General features: G+C 41.2%; 1 protein-coding gene across 2 annotated transcripts in view; it reads right to left on the bottom strand.

Annotated features, from left to right (window-relative positions):
* The window catches only part of LOC115076171 (hyaluronan synthase 1-like), a 77,360-nt gene that overhangs the window by 21,531 nt on the left and 42,435 nt on the right, over positions 1-13,394 (bottom strand). For both annotated transcript variants that reach the window (XM_029577315.1, XM_029577316.1), the window contains exons 2-4: positions 2,017-2,723; positions 879-1,104; positions 538-670 (exon numbers count right to left, since the gene is read on the bottom strand). In XM_029577315.1, coding sequence (XP_029433175.1) covers positions 538-670; positions 879-1,104; positions 2,017-2,723 — 1,066 coding nt within the window. The remainder of the gene's footprint in view (positions 1-537; positions 671-878; positions 1,105-2,016; positions 2,724-13,394) is intronic.

Genomic DNA, 13,394 nt, shown 5'->3' with positions numbered 1-13,394 from the left:
CAGAGGCCAGGATCGGGCCTAGTCGAGCGGGGAGGCACTTCAGCGGCCCGGGCCGGCCTGAGGTGAGTGGAGGTACCGGAGCACGGCCCAGGACTGTAACAGTGTGCTGATGTGTTTTATGGAATTCAGGTAAAAATCAATAAACAGGATCTCCAATGCATACATTTAAAAAATCCAACAATTTTTATCATTTCTAAAAAAAATAAATGAAGTCCCTACCCTTTTGTTAATTAAACACATATAGAAAATGAAAGCTCTTATAGGAAATGGAAAATTGGAAAATAAGTTTACATCTTCTAGCTGGGTATATATCTTCTCAGCTACAGTAGGGCCAACTAAACCATGGGACTAAGTTTAGCAGGTGCTCAGCTTGGTGACAGTGAATGCTGGACCCATCAGGTTGTAGTACTGGGGAGAGCTCAGCTTTGGGCCTCATGAGACTTTAGCACGGGACCCATGAGGCTTTATATTGGAAAGTCCTATTTTTCCTTGCCCATATAAACATGAGAGGCAGGTCAGCTGTATAACTTGACTTACTTGGTGGCATAGCCAATGCTGAGCATACGGTTGGTCAGATGTCTATCATCTCCAAAGGTACAGTGGGTGCCTAGGAAGGTCTGATGGTACCAGGGTTCCAAGAACTCCTGCAGAAGGTCATTTCGGTATAAGCCTGTGATGCAAGATGTAGCCATGAGTGGATTGAGATGACCACCAATTAGTCATCAAAGGCTTCTGGCTACAACTGATTTGTGGTAAGTTTAAACTTCCCTATTAATGAAAGTTCAATCTCTGTGGTCCTCATACCTGGACAACATCAAACGTTTACGCCTAATGTGTCCTGTACTCAATCTCACCTGTCTTTCAGACCATCAACTCACCCAGGGGTCCGCTGATGCAGGAGACACAGTTGAAGTAAGACTGGCAGGCTCTCTCCACATTGAAGGCCATCCAATACCTGAGGCTGCTCATGAAGCTGATGAAGGAATCAGAGAGGTTCAGGATTTTCACATCTCCTCCCACCGCTCCATATCTCTCATTAGACTCCAAGACCTTCACCAATTCCACAGTAGCCAAATGATCCAGCTTCGTGTCAGAATCACAGACCTAGCATTCAAATCAAGAACATTGATACCCAGATTTGGAATATCTAATCCTGTAGAGAGAGTCCTAGGCATTACAGAATGTGACTATGGCTGCTAAAGAGCAGGCTGCCAAGGAGAACACTTACTAGGTCAACTTGATTTGCTAGAAAACAGGGCCTCAGCTACTTATAAATGTACCTATTTCCTTAGAGAATCATAGAAAGATGCAGTTGGAAGAAACCTTGATATTATTTAGCATCAATGAAAGAGCATGCTGGAAGGGCCCCTTCTTCCAGAAAAGATCTAACATATCTAAACCTTTCTAGGCAAATGTATATCTTTGCTGCTTTGAAAAACTTTCAGTGATGGAGATTCCACCTCTTTCTTAGGTAGCCCTTTACTCGGTTGTTCAGAATTTTCAAGGTTGCCTCTCCTATTTTATAATAACAATCAACATTTTTTTAAATACAATAATCTGCTCTGGATAGGGCTATTATTAGCAGTTAATGACTGTCCATATCCTCCCTCCTTTGTATGGGCATAAACTACCAGTAAATTGAATTTCTTGGAGAAGTGTCTCCAAATGGGTTGGTTTTGCACATACCTCAACAGGAATGATCCTCATTCATAAGTATGGTATGATGCAAATAATCTCAATACCTCAAATTTACTGCTAGTAAATGTTGTGTGGAAGGTTTTACTGCTTTAGTGTAAAAGGAACCCAAAGCTAACATTCACATCATCAGATTATGCAGGAATTCCTGGTCTGAGCATTCTAAGCTTTGTAATCTATTGATAGTGTGCACTAAATGACAATGTTACAAAATTATTTTTAAACAGCAAACTGAACAGATTTGAAGTAGATGTCACAAAAATGTCATCTGCAGATATCATCCAACAGTTTCATTTTCACCCTGTCATCATCTGATTGTACCTGAATATAATCCACCGAGTCTCCAAGGGCCTTGAATGCGGTGTACATCACTTCCCTTTTTCCTCCCCATTTCTGCATGATGCAAACGCAACGCTTGGTCTTGATGAGCTCTTCTACCCTCTCCCTGCCAGTGTCTCTCAAGGAGTGGTGGAGGGTCCCTATGCTGTTGTTCTGGTTTAACTCAGCGATATTTCCTTTCTTTTCTTTCTCGGTTTCAGTCCACCAGGAGTGGTAGTTCTCCTGCCAAATATAGGTCCCCACCTCTTCTTCCTCCCTGAAGACCTCTAGGAACATGTCCATCATGTACAAGTCTTCCTGGCTGTTTCCATCAATGATCATGATGACCTTCAGCTTGTCTGGTGGGTACTCGGTGTCTTTGGCTGAGACCAAGCACTGCCTGAGATATGTGGGATCCTCCTGGAATGCTGAAATGGTCAGGGCCACTTTCTTTTGGTAACTGCAAACTAGACTGTCTCTTCTCATCTGACGGTGCTCCAGGTAGGCGAAGAAGCTCTGCATGAGCAAGTGGAAAACCAAGATAACACCATAGAGACCAAAAGAGGTGAGTTTGAAGGGGTCATGAGTGATCTGAAACTCAGTTATGTAGGCTGCCAGGACGCAACTGAAGACTATCACAGCAAAGACAATGGTAATAATGCGTCTAGCCAGGGATGATGGGTTTTCTTGCAGCTTGGTGTACCCCATAGCTAAAAGAAAGGGAGGGAGAAAAGAAAGGAAAATAGATTTATTATTGCTAAAGGTAGGGCTGATTTTGGTTCATGATTTCATATAGATATTATACAAAAATGGCATGTAAAGTATTTCAGACATTGAAGGAAACTATTGCCTGAGGTGAGGCTTAAGGCTAATACTTCTCTTGAGGAATGATACATCACAACAGTATTTAGACCCAAAGTTGATGTATGTGTTGGAATGAAGTCGAGGTCTAAAGGATGAAGAACCTAGGAACAAGTCCTAGAGACCTCCCAATCCTGCCACTGACATTTTTGTGTGTACCTCAGTTCTAATCCCAGCTTTGCCACTGAATCTGTATGTGTAACCTTAGGGAGGGTCACTTTACCTCCCTTTGCCTCATGTTACTCAGCTGGAATTTGGTAATAACAATTTATAATACACTTTTTCTTCCTGTCATCCTTTAAGAGGCTTTCATGTAGCCCAGGTACCTAAAATTTGCAGCCAGGGGTCACTGCATATATTTTCCTAAAGTATTAAAAAATTTGGGGATCCTGTTTGGCTGAAAGGATTTGTTTTATTGTATGTATTGTTAGCAACTGTTCAAGCTAATGTACCATGCTATCACACGCTTTCTGCAGGAATGCAATGCTATGGACAGAAAGGGAAATTCAATATTTCCTGCAGTACAACACCACCAGACTGTGTAACAATGCAGCAAATGTCTTCATGGGGAAAACAAGATAAAGTTAACAAAAACAGGAAATATAGCAATCAACGTAAGACAAAACCCAGACAATCAACTCAATAAAATTTCAGGTATATAAAATAAAAGGATAGAGAACTCGTCAGTCTTCGCTAATTTCTCCTGCATAGACATTTTATTGGTACTGTAGATGTTTTTCTTTCTTTAAGTGTCCGGGCTTGCCTTGCAGGTGGCTAAAGGTTTTTCCAGATGTTCCGGTTGAAAAACTATGGCCCTTAGCTCTTTATGCACTGCAGGGCACGTAGTGGGAAATCACAAAGAAAAAGCAGCACTCAGATTTCTCACATCCAAGCGCTTTGCAAAAAATGTTTCTTTCTGGCTTGCATCGCCAGGATATTTGGTAACATCTAAATCTAGAGAGTAAGACATGTGCTCTGTGTCTGTATAAAATATGATATAGGGACCAATCTATCCCTGCGGAAAACCATGCGGTGATTATTCCCTCCTCCCCCTTGGTGTGGGTAAAAGCAGGTGCCCATAATTTTACCGCCATAAAAAAGGGGACGGGTTGGGGGAGTCAGTGTACATGCAGAAATTGCACATTCAGATCTCCACTTGGAGATGGTACCTGCTCCCATTCCCGTGTTTTGCTCGCTGGCCCTCATTTTCAAATAGAAGCGCCATGAAGAGCTTCCCCGTGAAAGACAGCTTTGCAGGCTCCGCAGCTCAGCCTTTTATCAGATTGGAATGCAAATTCCACCACTAAGGTAGATTTGGAAGGTGGCACAATGCAGAAAGTCTGAGACAAATTTAAAGAGTCAAAAAATTTTATATACCACCTTTCCACAGAAAAGCAGTGTGAAATGGTTTACATCAGAATTACACAACAGTTAAAAAAAATTATATATATATATATATATATATATATATATATATATAATCACATCAAACATCTACCATATTCACAGATTGGACTATGTTCTCCAGTTCCTCAGAGCTAATGTTTTATCCATAACATAAAAATGATTTAACAGTAGGAGGTTACGAGCCCTCTGGTATTTTTAACACTTCAATCATATCTCCGGAAAGTCACTCTCATGATCAAACCATCTATATTTTAGGAAAATTAATAAGTCAAACATGCCTGTTTGTAATTTGATTAGGTGAGCTCTCATTTGATTGTAGGCTTCAGCCCCACGGATGTCTGAAAAGTGTATATGGATCTTATTTATGTATCTGGTGGGAGTGCTTTGTGGGTCCATTCTTGCACAAGAATATTTGGATTTGAATTTCTGCAAACCGCTCATCTCTGGGCCATGAAGCGAGTTTATCATAGCCACCTGCTAATAGGACTGGGTTTAACAAACAGCGATTGGTGAAGGAACAGCTCATCAGATGACAATGCTTCTTCATGACATCATTCAATAAATTATGTGCATGACATGTCTGAAGATATTTTCCTGTTATTTATAGCATTCATTCTACTTTCTCTGGCACTGACACATTAATGTGCACTCTGGGGGCAATTTTGCAATGGACATGGGTACATTTAGCCTATTTTTCAAAGGGAAACAATGCAACGTGTGTGTGTGCTAAAAGCTGTTTCTTATTGTGCATCTGCTCTATCTGAGCATTGTCATGAGAGGGTAGAATAGTGCACAGGCTTTTGAAAATGTCAAGTACATAAAAACATATAACACAATGGGAAATAAAGACCATACGGCTTATCCAGTCTGCCTATCCACAACTCCTGCTCAACTTCATAGCCCCAACATCATTCTCAGAGATTCTCTGTGCTTCTCCCACCTTCTCATGAATTCAGATACTGTCCTTACCGCCACCAGCTCCACTGGGAGGCTGCACCATGTATTCACCACCCTCTCTGTCTAACCCCTTTCATTCTCATCTCATGACCCCCTCATTCTAGAAGCTCCTTTCTGTTGAAAGAGGTTCACCTCCTATGCATTTATTCCTTAGAGCTATCCAAACATCATATCTCTCTTATCCTGTTTTTCCCCTAGGCCATACATATTTAGAGCTTTAACTTTGTCTCCGTGTGCTTTATAACAAAGACCATTGATCATTTTAGTATCTGGACCAATTTAATCCGGTTTATTTTCTTTTGAAGGTGTGCTCTCTGGAATTGTATGTGCGCTGCTTTTTTTTATTTTTTTTTTTGAGGGTGTAAATAAACATGTGGATAAAAGTAGCCAGTTGATATAGTGTATCTGGATTTCCAGAAAGCATTTGACAAAGTCCCTCATGAGAGACTTCTTAGGAAATTAGAAAGTCATGGGATAGGGGGCAGTGTCCTATTGTGGATTGCCAACTGGTTAAAAGATAGATGAGAGTAGGGCTAAATGGTGACTTTTCCCAGTGGAAAATGTGCCCCAGGGATCTGTTCTAAGACCAATACTTTTAAATATATTTATAAATATATATATATATATATATATTTATATTTATAAATATATTTTCTCCTCATCCCAGTTTGGTTTCCATAAACACCATAGCACAGAAACTCTACTTATCTCCCTCTCGGAAACCATACTTAGAGCTCTGGACAAAGGACAATCCCACATACTCGCACTACTAGATATATCGGCAGCATTCGACACAGTCAATCACAACACACTCATCAAACGCCTCAAGGAAATTGGCATCTCTGGCACTGCCCTTCTCTGGTTCCAGTCTTACCTACACGACAGGAGCTATAGTGTAAAAATTGGTTGCAACGAATCCAAACCTGTTAGGCTATCACAAGGAGTACCACAAGGCTCCTCCCTCTCCTCAACCCTTTTTAATATCTACCTCCTCCCCCTCTGCCTACTTCTTTCCAAACTGGGTTTCCAGCATTTCATATATGCAGATGACGTGCAGATACTCATACCAATAACTGACTCTATCCCAAACGCAATGAAGATTTGGAACTCTGCTCTGTCTGAAATAAACAAATTACTCACTGACAACTTTCTGGCACTCAATACCAACAAAACAGAGCTACTCATCCTTTCTCCTCCTAACAATCCCGCACTCAGCCTCTCTCCCCCCTTGCCACCCTGCTGCCCTTCCACTCAACTGGTCCGCAGCCTAGGCATATAGATAGACAACCACTTTAACCTCAAAAAATTCATTTCTGCTACTATAAAGAGCGGATTCTTCAAACTCCACACCTTGAAGAGAATCAAACCACTATTACACACTTCCGACTTCCGAACAGTGCTGCAGGCCATGATCCTGTCCAAACTTGACTACTGTAACGCTATCCTCCTAGGCTTACCAAAAAATACCATTCAACCGTTACAGCTCCTACAAAACGCCGCTGCCCGCATTCTTACCAATACTCACCGTCATGACCACATCACCCCAGTTCTTCAATCCCTACACTGGGTCCCAGTAACCTCTAGGATAATATATAAATCCCTCACTCTCATTCACAAAGCCATCCACAACCAAAACATGCACTGGTTCCCTGAATATCTCTATCTTTGCAATCCAACCAGACCAACTAGAAAGCAGCACCAAGCCAAACTCCTGACACCCTCCCCCAAAATCATCAAGCATGTCACGATTAGAGAACGATCATTCATCATAGCAGGAACTTCCCACTGGAATAAAATGCCCCCCCACCTACGCCAGGAACCATGCCATAAAAAATTCAAACAGAATCTTAAAACCTGGCTCTTCAAACTAGTATACCCCGACTGACTGACTACCTCCAAAGGTATATACCCGAAATCATACGCCCTACCTGACTGACACACCTTAATATATCTACCTCAGACTCCCCCCCCCCCCCCCTTTCTCATCCTCGCCTCCTCCTACATCCCTGTTCCCCTGCCTCCCACCCCCCACCTGTCATTCACCCTCTCTGATATCCTTATCCCAAGCTTTCACCCCTTATATCCTTTTTCTCATGTTGATAGTTAGACTTCTTCTTCTTTTTCTCATTTTAAGAGTTAATATTTAGTCTTCTTTGTTTAATTGATTTTTCCAAAACAACACGATTTTCTCCCACACAATATCTCTGCCTACTCTCTAGATTACTTACTGTTTGCTTGACATTAAACTATTGTAAAGCTTGTTGCTATGTTATGTTACACTGTGAACCGAGGTGATGTTTCTAACGTGCCCCGGTATATAAAAATGCTTTAAATAAATAAATAAATAAATAAATAAATGTTCTGGAAATGGGAACAACAAGTGAGGTGATCAAATTTGCTGATGGCATAAAATTGTTCAAAGTTGTCAAATCACAGAAGGATTGTGAGAAATTGCAAGAGGACATTGCAAAACTGGGAGACTGGGCATGCAAATAGCAAATGAAATTTAATGTAGACAAATAAAAAGTGATGCACTTAGGCAGGGCCGATGCAAGGGGATTAGGTGCCATAGGGACCTTCTGCTTGCACTTGCCCCCCCCTCTGGTCGCACCCCCCCCTGCTGCGCCACCCCGTCGTGCCACCACCCAGATCTCGGCCCTGATCTTGCTGGGCCACAAGCAGCTGAAACTCTACTCTTCCTCCTTGCCACCACAAGGTTTACGCCCCCTAATGGTCAGTGCCCTAAGTCCAGGCCTAGTTTGCCTAGTGGTTCCCCTGACCCTGCACTTAGGGAAAAATAATCCAAATTATAGCTATAAAATGCAAGGTTCCACATTAATAATCACCATTCAGGAAAAGGATCTAGCTGTCATAGTTGAAAATACGTTAAAATCTTCTGCTCAGTGTGCAGCAGCAACCAAGAATGCAAATAGAATGCTAGAGATTATTAGGAAAGGAATGGAGAATAAAACAGAGAATATCATAATGCCTCTGTATCGCTTCATGGTGCGACCTCATCTTGAGTATTTTGTGCAGTTCTGGTCACCACATCTCAAGAAAGATATAGCAGAATTAGAAGTGGTACAGAGAAGGGTGACCAAAATGATAAAGGGGATGGAACAATTCCCCTATGAAGAAAGGCTAAAGAGGTTAGGACTCTTCAGCTTGGAGAAGAGAGAGCTGAGGAGAAATATGATAGAGGTCTATAAAATAATGAGTGGAATGGAATGAGTAAACATTAATCAGTTTACTCTTTCAAAATGTACAAAGACCAGGGGACACACAATGAAGTTACTGGGTAATACATTTAAAACTAATAAGAGGAAATTTTTTTTTTCTCAATGCATAATTAAGCTCTGGAATTGGTTGCCAGAGGATGTGGTGAAAACTATTAATATAGCTCCATTTAAAAAAGGTTTGAACAAGTTCCTGGAGGAATTGTCCATAAAACAATTGTTAAGGAGGAGTTGCAGAAATGCACTGCTTATTCTTGGGATAAGCAGCTTGGAATCTGTTTTCCCCTTGGGATCCTGCCAAGTACCTGTGACCTGGATTGGTCACTGTTGGAAACAGGATACTGGGCTTAATGGACCCTTGGTCTGACCCAATATGGCAAGCCTTATGTTCTTAAGCTTTGCACTCTCAGGAATACTAAAAGTACAACTGCTGGGATAGCCCTCATGTATTCTTAGCTGGGTAGAAAGTAATTTTCAGCCAAGCTATTCTCTGGTAAATAACAATGGGGTTGATGCAATATTTGAGCGCAGAAAATGGGCACTCAGTGTTGAGCTCCCATTTTCCCAACACGCACCCAAGCACCTCTCCTGGGCACGCAATCCAATATTTAAATTAGGGGTCCTGCAAAAAAGCAGGCGCTAGGGAAAATGTGTGCATCCCTAGCGCCTCCTCGGCATCGAGCGTACAGGAGAGGTGGCTGTCAAGCTGGTTGGGAAAACAGATGCTCAATCTATGAGGGTCCGTTTTCTCCCGCTACCGGAATTGACACACACAAGATGTACAGCCTGGGACGTGTATCTTGTGTATGTCTATGGGTCGTCCAGAATTTGTTTTTTCAAACATTTTTTTGTTAACTAAATCTGCTTTATTTGATTTCTCCAACTTAGCATTGCTATGATACTATTAGCAGGATTTTTTCTTTTTTTTCAACGCACCCTTGAGTGTGGCATACCTTTCTGCCAGCCCCGGGCTGGCGTAAAATTTGCCACATTGCAATGGACACATTGACTGCACAGGACATTTTTTGCGTTGTGGGGATTAGCTAATAGCCTCATCTACATGAAATTTACATGTGATGAGTGCTATTAGCTTTGCAGTTATTTGGATACGCGTTTTGGATGTGTTAATCCCCGTATTGCATTGGGGTTTATGGATGCGCATCCAAAACGTGCCTTAAACAGTGCGCTAGCTGCTATGCTTGGTATTGCATCAGCCCCTACATATCTGCCTTTGAAAACATCCCCATGGATAGCAGATGTGATCAATTTAGCTCCTGACCAATGTTTATATTCAATTCACTCAACTGGGGCAACTGACAAGTGAATGATTAAATGCACCTATGAATGAGGCAAGTATTTATTTCTGATATTCTGCTTTAGTGATTGGTCTGGATGAGGGTTATTCCTTGTTATGACAATCTATTTATTTATTTAGTTTTAAATTTATATTCCTCCTTTCAAGCATTTCAGAGTGGATTATATTCAGGTACTGTAGATATCAGGATAAAAAACTAGAAAAGAGTCCAGTCTATATCCACAATCAGTCCCGAGGGGTCATTTTATCAAGCTTATAAATCCAGTGAGGTTTAGAAAGGAGTAAAATCCCATCCCTGTCACCTCCATGGAGAGATGAAGGAACACAATCTACAATAACCCATCACACAGTGACCCCCTCAGGGCTTCAACATGGACATAGACTGGAACATTTTCTAGATTTTTATCCTGATTTTTTTCTAAAGAGGCAACCTGGTATTAAGTATCTTGGAAGTGTGGGTTCTTTAACATTTTGTAAAAGAAATCGTTTTGGTGGTCATTTATTTACATTTATTAAAATTTGTTAATTGCTTAACACAAATGCTATAAGCGATGTACATAAAAACATTCATAGCCAAAATGTTACATAGAACAAAAACAAATTATAACATAAAATTTATCTTAAACAAGATCCTCACTCTCAATAAATGTCTGTAGGTCAATCTCAGTTCGCAAACAAAAACTATGAATCATTTGAATTCAATAGTGCCTGAAGGATGGACTCTAGTTTATTACAGCACGCATTGGTCTTACAGGTAAGCCTGCCTAAAATGAAATGACTTAAGGAGGCCTCTAAATGTCTTTAATGTCACTTAATTGCAGTTCCATAAAAAAGGTGTTCTATAATACAGGAGCCGCCATGGAAAAAGAGCACTCTCTGCTTACGAGTCAAGAGAGGGGATGTTGAGTAGGTCTCTCTGCGATGACCTTAACAAGCGTGACGGTTGGTACAATTTACGTAGAGAATTGGAGCATGAGCAGGACTCAGAATTAATCAGTTTAGGAGAGAGATCCAAGATGGCGCCCTGAGAGGGTGTGCTGTCGCTAGCTCCGGTTCCAGTTTCTTGTTATCTTCTTTGGAGTTCTTGATTTTTACCAATGCCTCATAAAAGGAAAGGTAAAGTTCAGGTCTTTCCACCGGACCCGAACTCTGCTGCCGGACAGCGACTGATTACCGACTTCGCCCCCCAACCACCACAACTAAGGGCGTCAGACTCCACTGGAGAGCAGGCGAGAGGAGAGCTTTACTCTCCTGGGGAACTTTCACTGAGCCCTCCCGAATTTAGAACGCCGCTGAGAGCTTTGCCTCGAACAGCTGACCGAGGAGACAAGTCTCAACCCGATGACATCATCGGACAGAGCCCGTTGGGTGGCCCAGACGCTGGCCAAACGAGTGGAGTGGAGGGAGTCTTTCTGGACCCCCGAGAATTTGAAACGCCGGGAGAAGAGGCAGGAAGGAGAGTGGTGACTCCCAGAACATCGGGCGAAACCGACGAAATCGTCGGACTTGGGGTAAGGAACCCTCCCCAGCAATTGAATAAACCAGCGGTAATAACCCTAGATAATATCTGGGAACTCATGGCAGGAATGTCCCTTAAACTAGATGTTCAAACTCAAAAACTGGACGAAATAGTAGCTAAGGTTGGAGTTCTCGAAACGGACACAAGAATTAAATTTAATGAGCAAGATAACTCCATAAAGAAAATTAATGAAGATATAAAAAGTCTCCAGGTTGCTAACGCTGCAATGGTCTTAGAAAAACTATCATCCCTGAGAAGACTAGAGTCTATTGAAAACTATATGAGACATCGTAATCTAAGACTATTAAATTTTCTAGTTATTAATGGGGAAATACCCCTATTGTCCTTCAAGAAGTATGCAATGGAGGTATTAAAAATTTCATCTGAAGAGATACCACCTATAAAAAAAACTTTTCTTTCTACCTAAGAGAAGCAGCACACCGTTAACAATTCCTCTACGATCAGATTTCCAAAACCTGACAGATTACTTGGAAAATTCTAATGATGATATAATGGACCGTGCGGTGCTTTTTGTTACTTTTTTTGATGAAATGGCAGTATCTCTGATAATGAAGAGTTATTTTAAGAATATAAATGTTTCTTTTCATGGGGGCCTAGTACGAGTGTACCCAGACCTAGCCAGGTCTACGCAGTTGCGTAGAAAAGAATTCCTATCTTTGAAAGCTGAGACCTTAGCATTGGGGGGCAGCTTTAAGTTGCGCTACCCCTGTAAATGCATAATCCAACTGGCCAGAAATACTTACGTTTTCTTTTTACCGGAACAGTTGAGGGCTTTTATTTCTAGTAGGAGACTTCCTGATGAGGAATAATGGGTGTAAATTAATACTGTGGTGGTAAGGGCTCCTAATTTTTGAAAATGTTTATGTTATACACTCCTCGTAAGAGTTTCTGTTCTCTCCAGTTTTTCCTATGAAACAAGAGATTGAGATTGAGAATTTGGTGTTTAAAATTTATAGGTTTTTTGCCTTAGATTATATGTAATAATATATCTCTGTATTCCCAATACAAATGTTTATTTGTATATTTGTTAAAAGATTATAGATAAAAAATTAAAAAAAAAAAAAAAGAATTAATCAGTTTAAAAACAGTCATTCCTATTTTGTATTTGGGCTGAAGGTGTGATTGGTTAGGATACTCTAAGATGGCAAATATAAAGAAGCTCAATACACTCATCTATTGTCAGTCTTTTCCAGATCCCCTGAAGAAACAAAATTGGAGAAACACTGATATCATCAATGTTGCAATGCCCGAGAAGATTCTTATGCCATCTGAAGCAGCTAAGTAATTTTTGTCACTATTTCTACATGCATGTATCTAAATAAAACCTTTGAAAACAAGGACTATATGGCAAATAATGAGCATCAGGGTGTTGAACTAAGCTTTTAAAATGTCCTAGCAGCCCGTTTGATGCCGTACCTTTTTTTATCCCATTGAGTTCTTGATTCACTAACAAGTAAATTTTAAATGGCTACGTGCAAAAATTTCGGGGTTTACGTGCATGGTTGGGCTTTGCCCGCACCGTGCACATTTTACAACGTGCCCAGCCACCCGCATAAACCCCATAGCTTCTACAAAGGGGTGGGCCGGGGTCTGGGCGAGCTGAGACAGCGCCATTTAATGCTGACCCGGGAAGCGCACACTGGCCGGTTGACTGCATGTGGAGACTACTTTTGCTCCACAGGAGCAGTAAGTACCAAAATAAAAAATTTGGGGGATAGTTAGGTTAGGTTTTGGGGGGGGGGGGGGGGGGGGAGGAGAGGGAAAGAGGGAAGAAGGTTAGGTAGGGGGGGTAGGAAAGTTCCCTCCCAGTCCACTCCTTAATTGGAATGGACTGGGAGGGAACTGGGAAAAAGGCAGATCGCGTTGCCGTGCATAATTAAGAAGACATTTCCTATTATGTTGCATAATGTAGGAACAATTGCAACATAAACAACATAACAATTGCAACATTCATGGCGTCTGTTTGCGTTACACTGTGAACCGATGTGATATCCTGGATGAATGTCGGTATATAAAAATTTTAAATAAATAAATAAATAAATAAATAAATAAAGGTTTTTTGGAC

This window comes from Rhinatrema bivittatum, chromosome 14 (genome assembly GCF_901001135.1).
Source record: "Rhinatrema bivittatum chromosome 14, aRhiBiv1.1, whole genome shotgun sequence".
NCBI lineage: Eukaryota > Metazoa > Chordata > Amphibia > Gymnophiona > Rhinatrematidae > Rhinatrema > Rhinatrema bivittatum.
Note: the sequence above shows the minus strand (reverse complement) of the source record. Positions and strands in the feature narration are given on the sequence as shown.